The following is a 25691-nucleotide window of genomic DNA, read 5'->3' on the forward strand; positions in this document are numbered from 1 at the left end:
TTTGGACTTCAGTACTATTTTTTTCAAGAAACGGTCTGTGTAAATGCCTTCTAACATTTGTGTTATCAAGGTTCAATTATAAACTGGGTTTACACAATCAGAGCGCAAAGGAAAAATTACTTTAAACTTGATGACCTGGGTTCAAGCTCCTGTGTTGGCTTAGATTCATCCAGATGAAGTGTTGGTCATAAAACGGATGGATGTTCTCACCAAATATGTAAAACAATTCACCAAATGTTGATTTAGATTATGAGGCCTGAAATTTCACACTCAAGAAATACCTGACAGTATTTCTCTCTTTTTGAAAATATGTAAAACAGATACAATCACTTACGGCCCCTTGAACAGCGAAAAGAATTAAACATCTGTTGAACGAGGAAGTTCCTACTGTTTTGATTGACAAGGAAGAGGAAAATTGCAGAGGTAGAGAAACAGGAGAAGCAGAAGAGGAGCAGGTCCAGTGTCTGTTTTTTCATAATAGTGTCATCAGCAAGGTCTGGCAGAGGTAAGAGTAAATTATCGAGTCTAGGCCCAGAACAAATCACGACTACATTTTAATATACAGTGTACACACACACACATACAGTATATATATATACAGTATGTATAAATACAAACACACACACATACACAACCACACACACACTGTATATATACTATTGCCAACCATATCTGCAGGCATTTCTGTAACTGCTTATAAAGATAGAAACGTGTTTCTACTGTGCTCCACGCGATAATATTCATCATCTACAACAAACAAGAAGTATTTTTGCCAAAAAAACCCCATCTGTTTAAAATGGCAGAAGGAAATGTATTTCATGTAAAACTACTGAAATGTGGGAGGAAAAGGAAATCTAATTCTTTGCTTACGTTGAGGAATAAAAACTTTTGCAGATGCTGAATTTGAGAAGGGTTCACTTTGTGTGCGTATGTGTGTGTGTGTGTGTGTGTGTGTGTGTGCGTGTGTGTGTGTCTGTGTGTGTGACCTCACTTAGGGTTAACATGTGACAGCTATTGGTGTACTATGCTATGAATTACAATTTGCACTGAATTTCTAAAGATATTCAGACTCTCTTGCATACTGTAGTAACAGACACTGTCACAGTCGTAATCTACAATAACCAAAAGGGAGATTGCCCCAATGGAGTCACCTGAAGACAGAGGTCTTGTACAGGTTATAAAGTCGTTTGGTGTAAGTTAGGGCTTGTCATATTGGGTGATGTAAATTTTAAATTATCTAAAAAAATTCCCAAAGTCAGCAGGTAAGGACTTTGTCATGCATGTTTGAAGTTCAATCATCAGGCACCATAGTACAGCATTCCTTATTATGTTTGAATGACTGCAAAGGCAGATGAACACTTTGTTGAATACGACACTTGCTCATCTCAATATTTGCTAATAGCTGGCAATTATCACTCAGGGCAGACATCAACATCTATCACTTTTGATTCACTGTGGCACATGCAGACATGGGCCCTGCAGTTTAATCAAGTCTAGTGCATATTATAATGTGTTCAAAGCCGTGTTTGAAAAGTCTTTAATTACTGTAGTCATTAGTAGCACTTCATTATTGATAGAAATAGATTTTACCAGGGATGCTTACTCCTACTTCCACATTGTATTGTGAGTAGTTGATGTCTCTTTAGCAAGCCTTCTGATACAGTAAATCATTATTCCCAGCAGTCTTTCTATTGGCTCCCAGTTAACCAGTCACATAAGGACCAGACTATCTCGTCACATAGAACAGCACCTGTGAGGTTCTCACACTCAGTCTCCATTACAGCCTTCCACTTAAAATACATGGAAAAGTTGTGTTCTTAGAAAACACAAGACGACTTTATATTTATATAGCATTTGGTGAAACTTTTTCATACTTTTTATACCTCGTTGTTAAATGAAAATGCGTCCGCGGGACATTGGCATTCTCCTGCAGTGTCACCTGATGTTGGCAGCAGCCATGTATTTTGATCTTGGAGAGCAAGAGGAAAAATGCATCATTGAGGACATTCCTGTTGATATGCTGGTTACCAGTAAGTCCCAGAGAGAAACTATTCCTCCAGAGAGTTGTTCACAAGATTAAAGTAGAACTAGATTCTTAAAACTCCATCATTAATTATGTGATTCTCGGATGAATGTCTAAGCTCTCACTGTTAAACTTCTATTCCCCAATCTATCAGGGCATAGCATCAGGGTCTGTGTATTTTTGTCAGTTCTGAAATGAGTATTTAAAAATCACTATAAAAACAGAAATATCAATTAAAAAAATCATTTGCAGAGACCGGATGTGATTATTTAACTACAAAACAAGATAATATTGGTGTGCCAGAGGGCAAATCATTTTAGATCAATGGCAAAAAAAGATCCGAGTGCTCAGTGTTTCAATGACATAGACAAAGACTGATTGACCGACTAACAGAGCAACCGACTGACAGATCGATCTAATCTTGTCCTACTTTACCTCAACTTCAGGTCAATTCTTGTTGCAGCCTTGGGATGTGACGGGATTCAGTCACTCTCCTCACCTCGGTGTCACAGTTAAGGTCATCGACCCAAACCATGAGGTACTGCCCTCACAAGAGAGGTATATCACGAAGCCAAGGCCACAATTACAAGCATGTGATGATACACAAAAATTTGTACTAGCTCGTATCCTCTTCAAATCAAACTCAAATGTGAATGAAGTTATTTTAGCAGAATAACTGTCTTCTGTTATTGAATTAAAACATTGTTTTATACATTTAGCAGTGACAGAATACTTTATATTCGTTTTTCAATTACAGTATAAACTATTAAACTCTCTGTGGCAACTAAAAAGAACCAATAGAAACACAATGGCCACTTCTATTTTGAAGATTGCTTAACAATGTCTCTCTTGCACCCCAGGTTCAGATGTCCAAACGCTTTGGTAAATCAGGTAAATTTACTTTCACAGCTCATGCCTCTGGTCAACACTACCTCTGCTTCCAAACCAACTCCACAAGGTTTGCTGTCTTTGCTGGAGAGAGACTGGTAAGACTATGGCAAATATAATTTAACAGAGGTGATAATGTAGCAATACCCACAATACAGCATCTCAAGTCTGTAATGTATGTGCATTTGATGATTCATCACAGCACCTTTTTAAATAATCTCTAATCAAGATAAGATAAGATAAGATAAGATAAGATAACTGGGAAATTAAAAAAAATATCCCCATTATATTGTACAGAAGCTACATTTGGATGTTCAGATGGGAGAGCACTCCATTGACCCCAGCCTTGACAGGACTAAAGAGAATATGGAGACTCTGGAGAACAGCCTCAGCCACATGATTGATCAAATGATGTACATCGCCAGGAAGCAGGAATACCAGAGGGTAAATCCTATTTTACTGTACTGACTGATAACATAAGAAAATCATGATATGACAGTACTGATCATGTGAGAACATCACACAACTTGGAGCCTGGAGGAAATGGTACACGCATTGCATACCTGCCCATACTAAAAGTGATGGTCTCCAAGAATGTCAGTTGAGTTATTTTATCATTTTAGCGCTATTTATAAGTGTCAGTCTATCTGATTTATAGATAATGTAATCTATTTAGATCTTAATTCTTTTGATTGTTTCAACACAAGCAACATTTCCCCATGTGTCACATTCTCTGCCTTATATCAGGAGAAAGAGGAGGCATTTCGACGGATCAGTGAGGAAACCAACAGCAAAGTGCTTTGGTGGGCAGTGGTGCAGATCTGCGTTCTTCTGTCTGTTGGTTTCTGGCAGATGAAAAGACTCAAAGAATTCTTCATCGCTAAGAAGTTGGTCTGATGAACTCAATGTGTTGTCGACATTCTGCCTTCATCTATAAATGTGTTGCATCTCAATGATAATCAACACATTTAACTGTTTTGTTTTACTGTCAATCAACAAATAACATGGCTAAAACCATTTTGTTGGAGTAAGTGATGTAAAGCAGCTTATAAAATCCAACCACATTGTTTTGAACTGTTTTTAAATTTCTTAAACATCCTCTACTTGTTTCACTCACAAAAAGCAATCTAGTGCTGAGTGTAATCTTGGTTTGACGTGATGTAAAATTCATATATTCTATTACAACAAATTCTGTAATGCTGCCTGAAACAATATGAAGCATATGTCCACAATTTTCATAACCAAAGGATATTCAAGATAAAATTAATAAAATTACATTTCAAGGACAAATTTATTCTTAATCTTTTCGTTTGTAAACACAAGGATAAAACTAATTGCACAGATTTTGCACCTCTTACCTCATGGAAAAACACAATTACAAGGTCTTAACAAGGCAGTCGGGGACTGCGACATTCTGCAAAGGGTAGGTCAGGACACCCAGACCTACCCTAATAGTACTTGACAAGTGCATAGCTTTGACCTTTCATAGATCAAAGCTAGTGCATAGGTAGATCAAAGCACTAGCTTTGATCTACGGTCTTACTCACACTGGCCTTCTCCCTCGTCTTTCTATCCTATCTGGTTCCTGAGTGTACAAAAGTTCAAATTTGACCTTGACCTAGTTTTCTCAAGGTCAAGGTCACCATCTCATTTTCATCCCCTTTGCTGCACGAGTAAAGTGCTTTTTGTTTCATCTTTCTATCTGCAACAGTTGCGAAGATAGTTGGTGGACATACGAACGTACGAACACACGAACACTGACAGTCACAATACTTCACCGCTTTGCAGCGGGATGGAACGAGCAAAGGCATGTTATTTTGAATTCAGCATCACAACCGACGTGTATCACAGGGAGAGTTGTTGACAGGGTTGACAGAAAAAATGTATTATACAGAAATACTCATGATATGTATAGTATTGATGTTCCATAGCTAGCTAATGGCTGACAGTCAAACATTTCCTCTGCTTACCGTTCTACACCAACTTTTTAACACAGCCGGAAAGAACTTGATACATCAGATGCATCAAGCGGCTAGCTAACAGTAAGCTAGCGTTTCCTGGATAGCACCTGTAGCAGGATCTCCTCGGCGAGGTAATAATTCATATGCGCTTAAAACTATTAAAAAATATCATTAAAAATGCAGAAAATGCTTTAACACGTCAGTTATGGTTGACACATGTAATTTCAGATCCATAGCTTTTTTTTATTTTTTATGGTGCGTCTCAAAACGAGCACTAAGTTAAGCTAAGTGAAAGTTAGCAGGTTAGCTAAGCTAGCAGGTGAAGTGTTGTTAACGGAGCGAATCGCTGCCGAACAGGTCTTCGGATGTCTTTCTGGGTGTGCTGCAACTCCTGCTACCTTCCAGCGAGCGATGACAGGAAGCTGGCTGTTACAACTTGTGGTCATATCATCTGCAGTGTGTGTTTTCGGAAAGGTAAAAAAAGGTTTATGATGTTAATAACAGTCATGTTTTTGTGAATTGCGTATATAAAAGTGCCGCATATCATCTTTCTTGTTGTGTTTTCCATGTCAGCCTAGGCAGGCTAAAGCTGATCAGACAGGGACATCTGCTGGCCGTAAAGTGGTACTGCAGAAGTTAAACTAAAATATCGTTTACAAAGCTGGAGCAAACATATTAAGCCCTCGTTGTATGCAAGATTTCTCTGCTGAATCCGGCATGTATAGGGGATTTACAGTAACCAAATCACTCAAGAATACTTTCAATATGTATTTTCCAATACAGTAATGTTTTTCACATCCAATTCAAAATGCTACTTCAAAATAACTGAATCACAAAATTAGAGTCTTTCAAAAGGGCACTCCATGGACTTCATATGTTTTTCACTTCTGTGTAAAAGGACAATGATCCCAAGAAGTCCAAAAATACTTGGATTGAGGATTCCAGGATTGGATTTGTAATTAATTTTGGAGAACATTTTGTTTTTCATTTTTTGAAATGTATTTGCACTCTTATGTTATTATTCTTTATTTTATATATATTATTTTATTTATCTTTTTCAGGCAAACAAGGAATCTGTTTAATCTGCAGTGCCAAATGCAAAATGTCACTCCTGTCTGACAAAGTAATCATCTTTTTTTTCATCTTTTTAAACTAAATCCATTTTGAAAGGGGGGGGGGGCATTACACATTAAACTGAGCTGTCATTACCCTCATGTGAAATGTATTTGTTTCAGAGCAGTCCTGAGGTGAAGGCCTTGTTCTTTGACATTAATGTTGTGGCAGCTGGACATCTCAAGGAAATCAGCAAAGTTTGATCATTTTGCTGCTTCTCTTTATGAAATATTATTTTTAAAATCATAATTAACATTTAAGTTTTTTTCTGCCAAACTGGATCACACACACACACATATATATATATATATATATATATATATATTCAGCAAATAAATTAGTGTACACTTCATGCAGCTGTTTCTTCCCGTTTCTCAGGTTTTAGTGTTCCAGGCAAGACATAAAAAGAGACTACTGAATTACTACCAGCAAAAGGTGGGAGGCTTGTTGGATTATGATTTTTTCCATGTAGAAAATATGGTTGTGAGTTGGTGGTTTTTTTTAATCTTTGCAGAACGAGAAACAAAAAGAGGTATTAGTCAAGATGGAGCAAGAAATGCAGCACATGACAAAGCAAGTTTAAACACATTTTTAGCAATGTTTCCCACAATTTTAATAACTCTTTTTCGAAAAGTGTTTTCTTTTTTTCTCTTTCAAGGAAGCTTTTTGAGCAGAATACCTACATTACTAAGATTGAAAAGTCCCTTCAGCATCAGAGGTACACCGTAGACTAGATAGACATTCATACAGATACTCCGATATTTTCATACTGAAATGTAATGTAACTATCTTCAAACTATTTTTTCCAGGTTTCCAGACATCGTGAAATATATTTAAATATATGAGTTTTATTCACAACCACTATGCTGTGCTTGTCTGCCAATTGCTACCAATTGTCCTAAAAAATAGTTTCTCATCCACAGAATTAAAAAAACAAGTAGTTTGTAATGTTTTACTCAGTTTCACATCATATGTCATCTCTGCATTAATGTTATTGATATGCATGAAATTAAAGGCTAAAACAAGACTAAATAAAGTCCTAGAAGGCAGTAAAACCTATTTGGAGATGGCTTGTGCCACGATGAGTTATGCAAACTTTAGGATATTACTTATTACAAACCATCTCCCTGTAATGCCTCATCTCTCAGTAGGTGTCACTCCTGTCCTGTTGTAACTACAGCCAACATTGAATTAATGTGAAGTCTATTAAAAATGCATTTCTTAAATTTAATTACAGTATTTATCTGAAGATGAATTTCAACAAATGGTCAAATAATCATTAAGCTCTATATTAAATATCTTTAGAAACATTAAACATTTTGTTAAATACTAATTAAAGGGCAAACCTTAAGAAACATAAATGACTAAAATCTACTTAAAATATGCATTGTCTGTTGAATCCAGAAGAAAGACTAGTCTTGAACCGTTCTCTCAGCTGCGTCTACTTTGTTTGAACTAATTGATCTTGTTTCTTACTCTCGTCAACCAGTGCCAGGGTTTCAGTTTCAGAGATGAGCCACAGCTCCTACACTCCACATGGAAATATGTCAGGTAATCTGAAAGCCCCGTATTGCTATTCACACTTATGATGTGTGGTAATATACAGATTTCATCACCAAAGATATATATTTGTGAATTCAACTCTTAAGTTGAAGTGAGCTACATCATAACTACTTATTATTCCACAAATCTCCCTTAGTATCTGATAAAAATATGTTCAGCCAATCAGGATGGGTTTATGTTATCACCAGTTGTCCTGCTGGTTCAGTGAGGAAAATTGTCGCAAGTCACGTTTCTTATCATTAACCCTTGTGTTTTATTTAATTAGTTCCCTGCTTTGCCATACAGGCTTTTCCAATATATAAGTTTATGTATTTTGTTAGCGCTGCAGATCCCATACTGTTCCCCTGCCTCCCTCTCAAGACACTCCTCCATGAGTAGTATGTGAGTATTGCCTCTTCCTGTCTGTTCATTACATTGTTAAACATCTGAAGCCTCCTCCTGTTGATTTGCACTTTCTTCCACCTACCTCGCTCTCTGTTTGTTTGCTCTCTGGCCTTCATTACCTCTTACTATGAGAGAGAGAGAGAGAGAGAGATAGAGAGAGAGAGAGAAAGAGAGAGAGAGAGAGAGAGAGAGAGAGAAAAGAGAGAGAGAGAGAGAGAGAGAAAAGAGAAATACAAGAAGTGTTTTAACTGCAAACAAGCTTCATCCAGGGTTCAGCCCAGTGTCTTATGTTAGCTTTAGTTGCTGTATAGCTTTGTCCTGCCCTGTGGCTACGCACGCACGCACGCACGCACACACACACACACACACACACACACACACACACACACACACACGCACACACACAAATAACTGAATAAGCTATGCATTGCTTGGACTTAGTCAGAATTCCTTACCGGGTTTTACTAGAGACAGTTGACACAAGAGTGATGGGTTGCTTCAGTCTAATAGTGCAGATGTTGTTTTATCCATTGAGACTTTGAATCCCTAAAGAGTGAACGCTAGACGGTGAATCATAGTTTTTAACCTTGTTGACAACATGCCAACAGGTCCATTCAGTTTTGATTTAAAACACAAATTTATGAATATTTACACTTAAAAGTTTGAAGGAGATTGCAATTGAAAGCCATCAGTCCGGAGCAAACAGACAAATACATTCCCTCAAACCATGGTGGTGGTCTTTGAAAATGGGGTTATGACAGGGGAGTAGTAGCTAAAATTAGCTTAAGTTGCATAGAGAATCATATCTACAAACACAGCAACAAAATGATATAAATGATATGCTAACAGTGAACGTCTGACACTGTGCTATTAAACATAAAGTAGATTATATCAGTGGCCCCCAACCCCCAGGCCATGGACTGGTATCGGCCCGTGAGTCAATTGGTACTTAGCTGCACAGAGAGAATACATTCGTACATTACTTCCATTTTATTTATTATCTGATTCTGAACGATGCAGAGAAGACAGAATTACTGCTGGATCGAAACTTCCATGTGAGTAAAACAAACAAAAAAAACAAATGCCTTTGGAAAGTTTTTTTTGCGCTGATTAAAATAGCCAGCGAGGAGGCAGAAGAAGAACCTATGATTTTGAAGAAAAGAAAGCTGCAAAATACCAGTTTTTATACTGGTTGCATTATTTTATTTTGTTGAATTTACCCTCCACACCTTAAAAGCCATTCTGATGTAAACCGGTTCGTGGTGCTTTAAGGTTGGGGACTAGTGGACCATATGATATATTTGACAGTTCCAGAAAGGGAAACCAAACAAACATTAATAATTTACGGAGAAGTGTTTGGATAAATTAGATCTGTCTTTGGAACAAAATATTGACTCTGGTATTATTGCAGTGCTCAGCCAAGCAAACTAAATGAAATGTTCACTCTTTCAGCGCTGAAAACACGGCACTAGATGATGGGAGCCTGTTCAAGAAAGTAAGTCTCAATACTTCACGTTCAGTTCAACGACAATTTAAGACTTCAATGGATGAAGAATGAAAGTATTGTTTAATTGCATGGTTTCAGTGGTGTCCCTGTCTTTCAGCCTAAGACTGTCTCCAGACTGTCATTGATCAGCGCTCCACAGGATGGACACATGGGTACATGCTTTGTTCTGCCTGCCATTAAAACTGTTTGCAGTATTCACTTTTTGTAATTTTTTGGCTTAGTCACACTGTAATGTTTGGGTAAATCCACCTCCAACCAACCTGCTTTGTGGTTAATCCATGGTTGACCCCCTACAGGGATTAATCAGATGCAGATGTTGGCTGTTGTTATGTTTAGGATTATACCTACAGAGTTCCTTCTCTTTTATCTAATTTAGTCAATTAAAGGATTTGACCTCTGCTGTGGCAGATAAAGGAGATCACAGCCGTCAAATTTTGTTGTGATTGTTTAGATCCTCACGATATACCGTTCACGATTATCTGTGTTTGCTTAAGCAAGTAAGATGTTGAATGGAATCATTAACATTTAATCACTGCAGATGTATTTGTCTATTTTAACTTTACTACCTGTAGAGCAATCTCAGTTCAGTGTGTGTGTGTGTGGGGGGGGGGGTAAATATGAGACACTTAAAGGTGACTTATTTTCCAAATTAAACCCACAGATATGAGTGATTATGTCAGTATTAGCTTGCTAAGGTTAAGTGACGGATCTCTCTGGTGTCTTGTTTAGGCACCATACCTCACAGAATGTCCAGTTCGAAGATATCTGCCCAGGATTCAATTAAGAAACTCAGGTGAAAATTTTCATTTATGAGTGTTGTAATAAAATCAGGGTGATGCTTGATGGCCAAAAACGTGGAAGGAGAGTTTATAATGTTAGTTTTGTACACTGTCAATGAACTTGTTCTCTTCTCTTCTCTTCTCTTCTCTTCTCTTCTCTTCTCTTCTCTTCTCTTCTCTTCTCTTCTCTTCTCTTCTCTTCTCTTCTCTTCTCTTCTTTCAATAGTGTTAAAGGATGTGAGGTGGGTGCAGGTACCTCATACAGCCTGAGCTCTAGATGGATGTCTCCTATCTTCAAACCTCCCTCCTTCTGACACTCCATGTCCTCCCTGGTCGGTCTTCCTCCTTAACATGCAAACACATCATCAAGGCCTTGGAGGAGACTCTGTGTATACAGATTAATTTATGGCCGTTGCAGCATAACATTATTCCCTAGCCAGTTTGTGTGTTGAAATATGGCATTTCTTGAAATGTGATGACTAAACTCAGATTTTGTTGTCTCGCAATTTGTTAAGCTAGGTAAATGTTGACCTTAGTCTGTTTGATGTAAATTAAATATAGCCATGTCATGATCCACATTTAGCATCAATGTATGACAGTTAATCTTTCATGATGAATTACCCTAATTTCTCAGTTAGCAATCTAGTACAGTTGGAGCTGTTAGATGCATTCAGGATGTTATGTTTTCACCAGTGCCTTTTTGTTTAAACTGAACTTGAAGATGTGCCACTTTCCAATGTAAGTTCTTTAATTTCATCAAGGCACAATCATTAAAGATTTGTCTGTTAACCTGCTGCTGTACTCACCTGTCTGTTGAGTTTCAAAGGCAAGGTCTTGTAGAACATTCCATGTAAAATAAATGCCTGCAGATGGTTGCAGATGTTCACTGGTGTGTGAAACATGATATTTGGCTGACATCTTTAGAAATCCCAGTGAACTAAATCTCAAAGGGCAAGGCAAAGAGGAGAATCTTCTCACCTCATTTGACAAATTTTATCAGATCTAAGATCATACTCCAAAGCTACTTTGAGGAACAAGGCGGATGTTTCCCAGATACAGTGAACATTTAAACATCAGCCCACTTTTCAACCTCATCGCTCAGCATCTGTGGACTGGTGATGAAAGAATTCATCTCAGTTAAGTCTTATGACTTGGTGTGAGAACCTTGGAGTTCTTGTGGTCTGGAAAGCTCAGAAGACGTTTCACCACTGGTGATGAATCAGCTGGCAGAGATCGGAGATCACATGTTAAAACCAACATTTCATGAAGATGAACTGGACATGTTTGCATATGATTGGAAGTAGTGCCACTGTGTTAACGGCTATCATTCCGAACCACACCTTACTGTGAATTGAGCCTAACATACGTGGAAAACAATTATAGGGAGCGACTGAGGGCTGTAGACCAGGAACTACGTGGCTGTCTGTCACTCCCTACTGCTAGAACAGAACCATTTGTTGTGCATGGGGGATATTTTTGCCCCCAGAGGGATGCAGGGTTTACATTTTTAAATGATTTTAGACTGAGGAGATAAGAGATTTTGTATACTTATGGTACTGTAACTAAAAAGGGGGTTGAGAATTGCTGCTGTAGCCGAAGGCACGGCTAGACATGATAATCACTGCGCTGTGCTGCCACCTGTTCAATTTACAAAGATAAACTGGGATTATGCTCATGAAAAAAATATGTCACGTTACTGGATTATACAAGAATAGACTTTGAGGCTGACAGACAAATGTTGCAGTAACTTGAAGGAAGCCTTTAGGCGTCTATATAGTTAAATAACCTCAATGAAATTTTCTGCTCTCCTGACCTGTAACACGACTCGTGATATCACAACTAAATATTGTTACAAAACAGCTGCAAGTGAAGGTAAAGTAAAGTGTATCCAAATAGAAACATGATATGAACTGAAGTCATTGCATCAAGGAGAAGCTGATGCGCTGAAGCGGGTGGCGAGGGCCGCCAGATGTGTTCAGACAGGTTGATTCTCTCTTTTGTCGACCGGTGTTTTCACCTCTATTGTCCTCGCCTGTCAGGGTGGTGAATGGCGTCTATTTAAGAGGGCTCAGGTGTGACTGTGTAGTGTGCAGACACACTATATTCAGGTATGTACTGGCATGTGTGTGTAAGTTAAAGGGTATTGTAAAGAGTCAGTAGGCCTGATCCTCTTCTGCGCTCCAATGGGATTTGAAGTCGTTTCCTGTTTTTTAAGGTCCACTTAAAGAGAGATGGCTCCTTGGGGCAAACTCAGCTATGTACAACACTGACAGGGAGAAGACTAAATCAGAATAATCTGTCCCTTATGCATGACCACACACACACACACACACACACACGCACGCACACACACACACACACAAGGTCATCTCATTTGCTCTCATCTGCTCAATGTAATTTTCTTTTGAATGAAGTTACACCATTCTTTTGTAATGCAGAGACATCTCCATTTTTACCTCTCCCCCTTGTACTCTATGGCTACACGCTCTCGCTTTCTCTTTCTCTCTCTCTCTCTCTCACACACACACACACACACCTAACCATCGCTTCAGGCTGTACAAATGAGCCCTGCCACTTCAGAGAGCCGTAAAGAAAACTATTCTGATGTCAGCCGTAATTATTCAGCGGTGTGTTCCCACAGTTCGCCCTCTGCTCCGTCTCCAGGTTTCTGTGTTTGTTTGAAAGAGAAGCTTCTCTAATAATCTGATCCAGATGTCACACTTTGTCACTCAGTATTTCACTCTTGTACCTTTGGTGCTGTAAGCGTAATCCCCTCTAGGCAAGACACGACATGAACTAAATGATTTCACACTGGAGCTATTTGTCTTTCTTAAGGTCTTGCATTTTGAAATCTGTAAGCATCACCTTTACTCTTACACTACACCAGGGACGAGGACCAATGTAGATGTAGAATGAAAAGTTTCTTTCCCTGGTAATAGTTAAATTGCTCTTTCCCCATACTAATTTGGGTTCAAATTGTTTGGATGATGCTGCTGTGCTTTTTTTGTTCCTGGAGTCAGTCCCCATCTGAGCCAGCTAAAGATCTCGGTACTCTGTCACCTATTGCCAAACTGGCCTCTGCTGGTCTCTTGATATCCGGTCTTAATGGACTTTTGGACTAAATTGGGATCAGTACCCTTTGAGAATATCCAATGATTACCAAGTGCTAGTTTCGGTGCAGATGATAAGAAAAGCTTGAAATGTTTTTGGTTTTTTTCTTGGATGGGTGGGTGCTGGGGTTCCAGGCACTTGATGCAGTCATGTGTCTACATGCTGCAGGTTTCTAGTTTCAGAGGAAACAAATGAGCACTAGAGCATCCCCAAGCCACCCTCATGCTTCACTGTAGGTTGGGAGTAATTTCATTCTCTCTTCTCATGATAAATTGCTGATCAATAGAAAGATTCCCAAAATATTCTAAGGCTTAGCTCGACGGTTTTAAGCCTACCGTAACTGACGTTTCGTGTGCCTCACGACTATGTCTTGGAGGCTTAGGTATTAGCAGAAAAAAAAAACCCAACATGTGTAGGGTTAGCAGAACATTTTAATAATCCCTGATTTACAAATCAGGTGTTGCTCTTACAAGAGGTTCCATTCAGGGAAATGACTTTGAGACTGTTGTTGTCAATACAAGTAGAATTCTGTTTGTGTAGAATATCATTCATCCAGGGCATGGTACTAATTTTTGAAGTTAGAACTATGGAGGCATATTGGATTCTCATTTATTGATTTTGCTGAACCGGACATTACACTGTTCGACCTGTAGATGGCACTACAGTCGGCTTCATATGATTCATTATGATCGCTCCAGAACGAATTCCTCTGCCATGCAGAGGCCCTGTGGATTCCAGGTCCCTCTGATGGGGATTGACAGGACCACGATGGGGTGCAGTAGGTAAACCAGGGTAACACACTATTGACATTGACATCTGCTGCTTTTCAAGGGGGAAAATTGCTAAGATTCAGAAATTGTTGGACATAAACGCTCACATGTAAGCAGTTTTGTCGCATTTTAGCAGAGCTGAATGGGACAGGTTTATAAGGCAAAGAGGAACAGGTGAGGATGGGTGACCTAGCCCGTGCTCTTCAGTACACACACATGAACAGGCGTCCCACATGTGAAGGCAGGCAGCTGCTGCCTTTGAAGGGGCCTGGCCTCCTCAACTGTCCCATGCATGCTTGAGTGATGTCAGCACGGCTGTGGAAAGATTCTTTTCCTGCCATACTTAAGCATACTCACACAAGCTTCCTTATCACACACACACATCTCTTCTCACACAGACACACACCGACTTGAGCTAGCCTTTTTACTACTTTCTCAAACAAATCCTTACACACTGTCACTTGCATAACGCACACTTACCATGACTTCCCTCTTCTGTTTTTGTGTCTGACATGCACACACACACACATACACACACACACACACACGCACACACACACACACACACACACACACACACACACACACACACACACACACACACACACACACACACACAGCGACGTACACTTGGCAGGATGTGCGGAGAGAAAAAGGGGTCGAAAGACAACACCGAGATTAGGAGGCTTTTGTCACGGCTCTATGGCAGACTTTAAAGGCCTTGGCTCCCTTCTCCTCTGCCAGAGCTCTTTCTTTTTTCTCACCCTATCTGTCCACATCCCTCTTTTTTTCACAGGGGGGAAGGTAAACATTTGATACAGAGAGTTAGAGGAAGACAGGAAGGGAGGAATGGGTGGAAGAAGGATGGAAACCGCCTGTTGTCCCCATTTAGCTCCGTTTTTGTGTTTTTGTGTTGCTAGTTTTAGTGCTGGCTTTGTGTCTGCGTGGAGGATGAGTGGGTAGAGGGAGAGGTATGCAAACAGAACAGCGCTTCAATGCCAGCCAGGTGTCTGTGTGCGTGTGTGTGTGTGATACATGCATCTGCTTTTTGCATATGTGTGTGTACGTTTGCGCGCAAACTCCCACAGTAGCTGCGTTCACATGCTGCATATACGTCTCATTTCTAAGAGAGTTCAGGTGTGCCTCTTTTGGGTTTCTATGAGGATATGTGTGCTCTGTTTCCTCCCAGGTGCATATCTCTGTTTGAGCCCTTCATGGTTGCTGACTCCATTCACCTGAGACGTCCTTTCACAGTGAAAAGCCTGCTGCCGGTGAAAAAGCTCTTTGGACAGCTTCTCTTCATCACCAACCACAGCTGCTGTTGACTCAAGCGCCCAGGAATCTCCTGCATGGCTTCACACCCTTTTCTACCAGCCAGATTCACACCAGAACCCAATCTGAGAGCGAGCAAAAAGGTTCTGCAAGACCTCAAGGTTTGACGGACTAAACATTTGTTCTGGTAATGGTTTTGATGAAATAAAGCTCTCATTTTCAACGTGTTGTGTCGGGCAGCAACAGAGAGGAAAGGAAACGTTCACACACTCAAAAATGGAAAAAGCAGTATTTAAAACAACTTTTACTGAGAAGGATTTATGCTTGGAGCTCCTCAGTCGCCATAAAGATAAACTATTTGAATATTACTGGGTTGGAATGGCATCCTTTTGTTCTGTTCTGTTCATCGTTGTGACACTTTACCTGTATGTTGATTTATTTGCACAATGTTTTTCAATCTGATTTTGACATTTATCCAGTTAAACGTTAGACAGTTAGAACTTCGGCTGCATTAAATTACATTTTCTTCTTTTAAAGGTTGTTATCAGAGCAGAGAATGTGAAAACGTAAAGAGAGAATATAGAAGATTTATTAAACAATCATAGAATAATTAACGTGATGACAGGACTTGAGTGGAGACCGTCGGATCAGACCTCTGTCATGTTTTCTCCTCCCGTCTTGTACTCCAGCACTTCCTCAATCCTCAGGGATCTCATCTCCATGTTCTCATCCCCTCTCATCATTGCATTGCAGCAGTGAGCTCAACACATCTGTCAGCAGCTCAGTTCGGTGTCATCCTCCTCCTCCTCCTCCTCCCTTCTTCTTCTTCATCTTTTCCTCCCATGTCTGTCCTCACCGTCTCTCCCCCCACCCCCGCTCCCCGAGTCAACCAAATTTACAGGAGATAACCAGGAATACAAAAAAAATCCCACTAAAACAAAAATAATCTTAATGACCTTATCCTAGATTTACAAATTTGTAGGATAGATGTATTTTCTGGATCTTGCGCCTCTGATATTGATGTATTTCCACTGAAGCTTACCAGACCCGGAGAAGCCCAGGATTTATAAACCCCCAGGTTAGGTCATATTGTCATCGCCTTCACTATGCAAACATTTCAAAACCACAGATTCCTGTGATGTGATTTAGTTCTTTCTGGAAACAAAGAAGGCAAACATGGAGCGATTTTAGGGAAGTTTGTCTTTTTCTTCAAATAATCAGTTTTATTTATTGCTTTTCTGTCATTTCATCATCTGGAAAATAAGAATGTTTTCTGAAACCAACACATTACTGGATAATAACTGATCCAACTCTACTAAAATCCAGTTCATTAATATCAACATGTGTCATCTGGTCAAGCTTTCTCTGGTAAAATTCATTCTGCAAGGGATTAGTTAAAGATTATTACAGGCACCACAAGCTGTAATGGATTATCTATGGATTCACTGCAGGGCTGAGGGGCCAAAGGGGTCAGGGAGCCCTCATCAGGAACCTCTATATTAAGTGACTTTATTACAGCTAATCCATCAACCACACCAAGCAGCTGTTTAAACCAAAATGCTCTTACATGGTACCTGCTCAGCACCAAACTCTAGCCGGACACAGTCGGCATGAAGCTGGTGAACCATGTGGCGTGCACATTTGTCACAGCTACTGGTATTTTCCTCAGGAGTCGGTGAGAATTGAGCGCTAATGTGTTGGCCACACTGACTTGTAAAGTTTTGCTTGTCGTCAAGGCAAAACACAAAGTCAAGGACCTACCATATTCTGTACACATGACAATTCAGGGTATCACCAGTGAAAAAAATTTTTTTTAAAAGAAATTCTTCCTAAAAGGAAGAAGTGTGTAGAATGCCTTTCAGTTATTTGCTGTTGTATTTTACCATTCCCATGTCCCCTGCCTTGTTGCCCTCCACCTTCACCCTTCATCTTTTCAACAACATTTCTTTCATCATATTCTCCAAAATGAGTCAGAGGGGGACAAGTCAGGCCTTCACACCTTCTATATACACGCACCGCATGTCCATCTCTCATCTCCACAGACAGACTAGCTGACAGATGAAACGCTGGCTGCCGCTCTCACAATTGCTGGGCTACAACTATTTAGAGAAGTATGTACACTTAAAAAGAGTCCCATTGTACAGTAAGGCATCGCATCAGACCGGAGGCGACAGAGGGGGGGGGGGGAAACCCCAACCTCTCAAGGATTACAACAGAATAGACATCCAGAATCATTTGAAAATAAATTTAAGTTTTTAATGGCACCAATAACATGATTACAATGGGAGCAAAATTTGTAACCTAACTGATAATAAACTGTACAAGATTGTCCATACAAAGATTCCCGATAACATTTTGAATATTCTGGCGACATGTATAAATACATTATCTTACATTGACAGGAACATGGTATTCGCTACATAGCTTACATCACTACTATAACACAAAATCCACTTATGTCATATAATGCCCAATTATATGAAACAGAACGCAAGTTTAAAAGAAAATAATTTAGAAAATCTTTTTTTTGAAATTTTTTTTTTATTGAGCCATTTTAGCATTTGCACTGTTTAGTGGGTCATTGTGTTGCTAGATCTACCGTCAGTCCAAAGCATTTCCCCTAAATTATCTATCAGTTACTACAATTCAAACACTGGTAAGTGCACATTTATATACACAGTCTGTTAAGTGGCAGTCCTTTAGCTTTGACACAAAAATAAAAATAAAACGTGTGAAATTCGGGGGGGAAGAGAGGCCACTGATCTGAGGATGGTTTTCACGGAGAACATTGTACTCCATTGAGGATTTTTTTTAATACCGTTTTGTAAATTGTCCAGCCCTGAAAAATTAAGAAAAACGTTTCTTTGAAAAAATATTTTAACAAGTCAGTTATGAATCAAGCAGATTTCGTTCCCCTGCACACAAAGGGAACACAGAACTGACATGATATGAAGCCCTTTAACAAGATGGGAAATCACCGTCACTTAAACATATCTGTAATTAAAAACAAACTCGACTGCCATTTTCTTTTCCGATCATTTTATAATTTAGTAACAATCTGAATCTTTGGACTCTGGATGAAAATGATTGGACTTGAAAGCTTTTAACTGTGACTATCCCTAATAATTTTACACTGATGTCTTGTTTTCATGAGTTTTAGTCCCCCTCAAAGCAAAATATCACCCAACAACTTTGAACTTTATTTTGTATTCTCCAACTCAAGACTCAAACTGGAAAGGGAGTTCGATCAGCCAAAAGTTGTGGAAACACCTGTGAAGGTGTGGTTGTTGGGTAGCAACGAAATGTCTCAAACTGTATTTACATGTATTTAAATCAAGTTTTGTATTATTATCACTCTTCTTTAAATGATAAATACTTGTATGAAGAACATGCACATATCCTGGATTCATTTCAATCTATTGAGAAATTTTTATATATTGTAGTTTGTCAGTGGGAGTAATAAAAATACTGATATTAGATTAATTTATAAATTTAATCTTATTTTCTTTTTAGTATTCAGAGTGTCCTCATCAGTATATCGGAGGGTTTTGTGAAGGAGAGGCAGTCTTTGCTCACAATTTTCCTCTTTATTTAAATAAATGGAGACAACAGAGGAGCCCCTCTGCTTTGTAACAAACCACATGTGGAGAACAGTGCACATACATGTTCTATTATACTTGAGGTCATACTGTGAAGCACTTTCTAAAGAGTTGAGGACTCTTTTTAATCCTTTAAACCTCATCGCAGATTAACAAGAATACGCGACATATCCAATGATCCAACTGTGATCCATAAAATCTGGAAACAGTTCTCAGAGGGTATCACAAAGCTCTTCCTTTTGTGCTGTTGGCTTAAGAGTTTCGAAGGCGGGAGGAGAACTCGCATCCCTCTTCCATCTCCTCTAAAGCATCAATCAAATCCGAAGAGGAGGAGACTGTGCGGAACAGGTAATGACACCTGTCTGCGGGATGCCAGTCATTAGAGGAAGAAATCACACCGTAGCCACTTCAAACGTCGGTTTAGTAAGAGAGATCCACTGTTTGAACGCAGTAAACCAGCTTGACTCCTTGTCACACAGTACCCAGATAGCAGCTGAACCACGAAGAAGCAAAAACCAGCAGCAGTCATCTTTGCTGAGGGTAAAGTGTGTGTTTTATGGCTCAGTTGGGCTGATGCCTGAGATATAATCTGAAATGATGCTATTAGATTACTCACAAGCTATATTGTTTTTCATAGATTATCCAGAATGAAGCAGCGTGCTAAATAATACATACATAATACATATTCATATTCCACTGAATACATGAGTGGATATAGAGGGAGACGAGCTGTTAGGGAGGAGTTTGTGGTTGTGTCTAAAGTTTTATAAAAACAGAGCTAAGTAAATTATTGGGTTGTTAACTCACTTTGCAGCGACAGTTTGTTCTCACTTCAAACAAATGCCTATGGAAATAAGGGATTTAAAAGTCTACATAAAAGATTTCATATAAAAAGATTTTGGGTTTTTCTCGTATAGATTTAACTGGATTGGCCTCCAGAATGGCTAAAAAATAAGGATCTCTCTCTTCTTTTTTTTTTACATTCTTCATTTTTATTTTATTTTTTACGTCTTGAATAAGTCCGTTTTCATACAAAGAGCTGCAGCAGACCGAGTTAAAAATCTTTCTGGGTGAATCCTCCTGGTTTATTGGATGTAACTTTCCTCGTCCTTTGCTCTCTGTGTCAGCAGTTAGTGTGTGGTGGATAAAATCTGAATACACAGGAACACTTTCTTTCAGAGTTGAATGTGAAATATCACAGCGTGCTGCTAGCTTCGATGCTAACACTGGTAGTGGATGTGCTGGTGCTGGTGTACTTTCCCGTCCACGTGCGAATGCGTATGCGTGTGTATATCCGTGTAGATCTTCGGGTAGACCTTGGGAGCCAATCCGGCGCCTCCCTGCGCCAGGAGCAGCTGCTGATGGGCAACGTATTCCTCGTATGAAAGACAATCTTTGTCCCCGTTGGCCTGCTGAGGAGGCGCCGCTGTGCAGCTCCGGTCACGATTGGTTGCTGGTAGCCGCTGGGCGGCGGGAAGAGCAGAGGAGGATGAGGAAGAGGAGCAGGTGCGTTTCGATTGGCAGAACCAGAGGAGGGCGGTGCCTAAAATGAAGGCGACACCTGCCGGTATTCCGATAATGACAGGCCACGGGAGGCTTTGGGACGTTGCCGTGGGGACAGCATTGCCTTGGGGCTTCATATCTGCAAGAAAATGAAGAAACTGGTGAAAATCAAAGAATGATCCAATTTATTGAAAAATAACTTAATGGTGATGGCAGCGTGATCCATGAAATCCATTTATACAGCCTAGCATCAATTGTTTATTTTATTACTAGACTTGCATTACTAGAATTCAAATTCAAAAAACTTTATTTGTCCCCAAAAGGCCTAGTAAACTAGTTTATCCTGGTTAAAGGAATTAAAAAATGAATTAGTTTAAAACCTAGTTATTTTAAAACCCAGTCAGTGGGTTAGTTTAAAAACCCAGTTAGTTCAAAACTTAGTGAGTTAGTACAGAAGCATAATTTTTTTACCGCATTTTATCTCCTAGTTAAACGTTTTACTTTCTTGTAATCTAGAATGTTAAAAATGCACATTCATGATTTTCCTAACCTGGTAGTACTGTCAGGTATGCGCTCCTGAAGCTGTAGCCCATAGTGTTAGCTCCCAGACAGATGTACATGCCAGCATCCTCCTCCTTCGCTCTGGTTATCAGCAGCTTGTTGAGGTAGGTTCCATCAGGACGGGACCAAACGTCTCCCGTAGGCAGGACCACAAAGCGGTGATCTCCAACCTTTGAATAGAATCATTCAAGGAAAAAAATTATTATCACTTCTGATGATCCAACTTGACCGTTATTTGCCTGAGGGATTTCTGTGTACCTCAATGGTGGAATTAAATTTGTCCTCATCGCCAGGCTCCACTCTTTTAAGCCACTGGATAACGGGTTTGACGTCACTGCGGACTTTACACTGGAAAGACGTGGTTCCTCCAAAGTCCACGGTGGTGTTGACAGGATGGGTACCAGTGAGGATGGGTTTGGAGTTGGTGCGCTCTACGGAAACAAATGGGTATGCGCAAACAAAAGAAAAAGAAACTGAATACAAAATTCAAAGTTATGAAGTTGAACGAGGTTGCTTTATTTTGCAAACTTTGCTAAAACGGACTGTACAGTAATCACTCTCAAATTCAGCAGAAAAGAAGAACAAGGAAAGAGAAAATTCTCATTTCATCCATCTATTTGACCCGAATGGTACTTAAAAAAAGAATGCACCAGCCCTGATAGAAAACGATATGGTTTGCAAGCATTATTTACACAGTGTCAGCTGTATTCAGCACCACGTCCTCCCTATCAGTTGAAAATACAGAAACAGATACCTTATCTTCAGCTCCTGTCTTTACTTTTTCTGTTTATATAGTAGAATAAACACACCTGACAGAGACATTCATCTCTTTTCGTGTATCCTTTTATGCAATCTCAACAGAATTTAATGTAAAAATGACATTTCTTTAGCAGAAGTTCAAATACAGCCTTGGACATGCCATTAAAAGTTAGAAAGCAGTGGAGTTTAAAGACCTGAACTGATTTCAGGGAAAATTATGTGTTACATATGAGAGCAAAACTGCTAGAACTCATTCAGATAAGCTCATGAATCAAAAGACAGTTGATAAAAACATCTTTTTTTGGGCATTTATCTTTCTTTTAGGTCATGAGATAAAGCCCAGAGATGCTGAACAGTGCAGGAGTTGCAATCATGTGTCGCTTTTCAAAGTGATTTGTGTCTCCCTTCTAAAATGACATGGAAACAAAATGAACAACCATATTTATTGTATCGTACTCTAGTCAAGGACATATATCATGCATGCTTTGTGGGAGCTTAACTGGGGTTTCATTCCTGGACTCATTTTTTTTCTGGTTTTCCTTTGAGCACCTGACAGTGACGGACAGCTGAGAGAATCTGTACTGATAGAGAAAATGCCACATTTGACATTAGCGAGCAGCAGTTTGATTTACTTCCTTTCTTTTGAGGTGTGTGTGTGTGTGTGTGTGTGTGTGTGTGTGTGTGTGTGTGTGTGTGTGTGTGTGTGTGTGTGTGTGTGTGTGTGTGTATAGAAATGTCTTTCAGGAAGGAGTACAGCTGTACTTTAATGTACAACAGATGTACCAAGTAAAGTGAGAGGAGCTAGTCTGAGGCTCTCAACAGAGCTATCATATCAGTGACATACAGTTCAGTACACACACACACACACACACACACACACACACACACACACACACACACACACACACACGTGCATGCACGCAAACCACACAAATTACACTCCATCAAAAAGCTTAACATTTAATCATCCAACACAAAAACAGTCTTCTTGCAGCCTTCTAACAAAACTTAATACAGACACGCATAAAAAAAAAAGAGCTTCCAACTCATGATAGCTCACATTCTGCTCTCGACAGTAAAACTCTGCCATTTTTAGCCTGAAACTGCAGCTGGCTCTGTGAAAAAGCTGCTGAACGCTGTTCCTTCGCTTGACTGATGTTTACTGACAAGTCTGGTGGTGGCCAACAAATGCCATTGAAGTGTAAGGAGGCCTTTAAAAGCTATATTAAACTTTTATCCTTGGTGCAACTCATTAGCCAGCACACTGGTGCATGTTAAAAATGTGGACATAAAATACCGGTTGATACTCTACACTTTGCCATTAAATGCAACCTTATTTACTGTCACAATTATCAAGGGATTTCATTTTTTTCTTCTAACTGTAGGCTGTGAATGTGAATTACTAAATGCTGCTAAAGTCTTACTCCCTTAATACAAGATGGAAAATTGAACCAAGGTCCTTTCTAGATGGGAATAAAATTAATTGAGATGAACAGTTGTACATTTTTTACATTGTTCTAGTTTAACGACTCACGTATGACTTCAACTTTGTAGGTGGCGTTGATCTCTCCGGCCCTGTTGGACACGTGGCAGGTGTATTTCCCGCTGTGCTCCGGTGTCAAGTTCTTCAGACTCAGAGTCCACCTCTTCTTCCTCCCTTCTTCTCCTCCAGCTCCCACGTCTTCATCCACCAGCGGCCGACTGTCCTTCAGCCAGACGATGTCGGGTCGAGGGTTGCCGCTCGCGGTACACTTCAGCCGCACCGAGCTGCCCACCGGGCGAGCGATGACGCGCTTCCTCATCTTTGACGGCTGGGTAAAACGTGGTCGAACTGCAAGTGGAGACAAAGTGAGGAGAAAAGCTGTAAGCAACATAGTATTAGAAAAGTGATTGTGTTGCTAGCAGCTGCCTATACTTCATATTTTTTAATAAAAAAAGATCACACCGAGTCTATTTCTGCTTCCCAGTCACACAGAATTCTGATTTACAAGCTGCTCTCTGTTCAGGCCGGGGGAAGGAGAACAGATTAGGAAAGGATGAGGAATTGTGACTTTTATGAGATTGATCAAAGTGAAGTAATCTGAAAAGCTAACAGCACAAATGGAAGGGTTAGAATTATTATTTTAGCTATACAGTATGTCAAATAAAAACATGGATATTTATGAGAAGCGTTGTGTTTTATTTAAATACTGCAAAAATAAAGTTCAACATCATTTTTAATAATTTTAAACTTTTGCAGCTGATAAAAAATATATATTTTGTCTTTGTCTTTCTTTTCTTCCTGATATCTTATAGATCTTTGTTATTCCAATATTTGGAGAAGAAGCAAATAAATATCAAGTTGACTTTATACAAAGAAAAACCTCGCATTGTTTTATAATCCATTCTATAGAAACATTTATTTAGAAACTCTTTTCATTTCTTTGTTAATCATGAAACAGCCAGTTTAATCTTTCTATCACACAAAATTTGAAGTCGGCTTTGTTTGCCAACCAACAAATTTTATTAAATATATTCATGTTGCTCAATACAAATGTTGTTCCTCACTCAGCAACTTTAATGAATTGAAACTATGTGAAAGGTTTTTTTCCTTGTTACAACACACTGAAATATCTTTCCAAAAGCAGTTTCTAAATAGAAAACTGGAACTACGAAAGATCTGAATCATCCTAAATCTGCTGAGAATTTTTTTTTGAACACAGAGGGAATCTTTAGTAATGAGATGTGGTAAATTGATGTGGTAACAACGGACATTTTTCGCAGCGTAAAAAGCATCAGACAAGCTGAGATCATCACCACAGACTTTAACAAGAATTCAGTGTTGTGCTGTAACAACATATGGCAGCATGCCTCTTGGTATATACAACCTAATTTACTGTAATAAACCTAATTGTTTTGTTTGAGAGAAAAAAAAAGTTTGAATCACTTCCTCTCCTCCCTGACACAAAAGAGAGAGAACAACACGCACAAACACACAACAGATTCCTTATTTTCCACTGATCCAGCATATCTGGAACTAGACTTGTTGGCTTCAGCTCTTTTTTAAAAGAAAAGCCACATTTATTTTATCTAAAATCATGCTACAACAATCCCCCACTTGTAAAACCCCTAAACCCACTAAACAGCTACGTGACTTAACTGTAAATATCCGGTGAAAAAATGCGTAGCTGTGGAGAATAGAAAGTGACTCACATGAAAAATCCAGTCATTCATCAAAATCCAGTCCTACAGAATAAAACGACTCCAAAATGGAGTGGCGTGATAACCCAGCATGAATGAATGAATCTGTCTTTACATTAATATTCTTCTTTAAAAACACACCAATCAGAGAGAAATGAAAAAAACAAACCAAAAACATCAAAGTGGAGGAAAACGATCCAGTAGTGAGGGAGGAGAGGAAATCATTCACAGGAGCGCTTGATTTTACAGCCCTCTTGGTCCAGCCAAAGCAGATAGCCATCAAGCAGGGGCGATAAATCAGACTGAAAACTACTGCTGTTGCGTCTATTCCGTTGGATGCAGTTATTATTCTAGCCCAGGGTAAACAAACAGGAGGGAGAGTTATGTGACGGCTTCGTGCTTTCCAATGTGGAGATTTCATGAAGGCTGTGTTACTCAGCAGAATATAGTTCTCTGCTGACCGACAGGAAGCCGGGCAGGATGACAAAACAAACATACCTGAAAGGATTTAAAGTCTCCACAAGTCTAAGAAAAGCTGCCGGACTACAGCTGAACTGTGACCAATACAGGTCAACAGATCCACCACCAGAGAGTGGGAAAGCAGAAGTAGAGGAATTTAATCCTGGTAACGAATGCTGCATTTGGATTATTACATTAATTAAAAGGTAATTACTTTGCTTGGAAAAAGTGAGAGAGGAGTCAGAACACGGTATGGACA

The 25691-nt window shown here is 39.4% G+C and overlaps 3 protein-coding genes across 3 annotated transcripts in view; 2 read left to right on the top strand and 1 right to left on the bottom strand.

Annotated features, from left to right (window-relative positions):
• Positions 1–1900: 1900 nt before the first annotated feature.
• On the top strand, positions 1901–3808 carry si:ch211-255i20.3 (transmembrane emp24 domain-containing protein 11). The gene is made up of 5 exons (XM_068326509.1): positions 1901–2030; positions 2470–2561; positions 2884–3009; positions 3209–3355; positions 3659–3808. The coding sequence occupies exons 1-5, from the start codon at positions 1901–1903 to the stop codon at positions 3806–3808; spliced, it is 645 nt and encodes a 214-aa protein (XP_068182610.1).
• Positions 3809–5237: 1429 nt separating this feature from the next.
• On the top strand, positions 5238–10774 carry rnf212 (ring finger protein 212). Its single transcript, XM_068326495.1, has 12 exons — positions 5238–5346; positions 5934–5995; positions 6108–6182; positions 6364–6420; positions 6500–6562; positions 6648–6703; positions 7481–7536; positions 7869–7929; positions 9385–9451; positions 9537–9591; positions 10169–10232; positions 10445–10774. The coding sequence occupies exons 1-12, from the start codon at positions 5238–5240 to the stop codon at positions 10530–10532; spliced, it is 813 nt and encodes a 270-aa protein (XP_068182596.1). The 3' UTR covers positions 10533–10774.
• A 6863-nt stretch (positions 10775–17637) lies between these two features.
• The window catches only part of fgfrl1a (fibroblast growth factor receptor like 1a), a 52693-nt gene continuing 44639 nt past the window's right edge, over positions 17638–25691 (bottom strand). The window contains exons 5-8 of the mRNA XM_068326477.1: positions 23328–23624; positions 21293–21465; positions 21024–21204; positions 17638–20612 (exon numbers count right to left, since the gene is read on the bottom strand). Coding sequence (XP_068182578.1) covers positions 20191–20612; positions 21024–21204; positions 21293–21465; positions 23328–23624 — 1073 coding nt within the window. The 3' untranslated portion in view covers positions 17638–20190. The remainder of the gene's footprint in view (positions 20613–21023; positions 21205–21292; positions 21466–23327; positions 23625–25691) is intronic.

Source organism: Antennarius striatus, chromosome 10, assembly GCF_040054535.1.
Source record: "Antennarius striatus isolate MH-2024 chromosome 10, ASM4005453v1, whole genome shotgun sequence".
NCBI classification, from domain to species: Eukaryota; Metazoa; Chordata; class Actinopteri; order Lophiiformes; family Antennariidae; genus Antennarius; species Antennarius striatus.

What these genes read in the sequence shown, in the direction of transcription:
- si:ch211-255i20.3 (XM_068326509.1), top strand. Translation starts at nt 1,901, where the DNA reads ATGCGTCCGCGGGACATTGGCATTCTCCTGCAGTGTCACCTGATGTTG. An exon ending in TGTTGATATGCTGGTTACCA is followed by an intron (nt 2,031 to 2,469) that starts GTAAGTCCCAGA and finishes CCTCAACTTCAG; the next exon opens with GTCAATTCTTGTTGCAGCCT. An exon ending in TCTTTGCTGGAGAGAGACTG is followed by an intron (nt 3,010 to 3,208) that starts GTAAGACTATGG and finishes TATATTGTACAG; the next exon opens with AAGCTACATTTGGATGTTCA.
- rnf212 (XM_068326495.1), top strand. Translation starts at nt 5,238, where the DNA reads ATGTCTTTCTGGGTGTGCTGCAACTCCTGCTACCTTCCAGCGAGCGAT. An exon ending in ATCTCAAGGAAATCAGCAAA is followed by an intron (nt 6,183 to 6,363) that starts GTTTGATCATTT and finishes CCCGTTTCTCAG; the next exon opens with GTTTTAGTGTTCCAGGCAAG. An exon ending in TGCAGCACATGACAAAGCAA is followed by an intron (nt 6,563 to 6,647) that starts GTTTAAACACAT and finishes CTTTCAAGGAAG; the next exon opens with CTTTTTGAGCAGAATACCTA.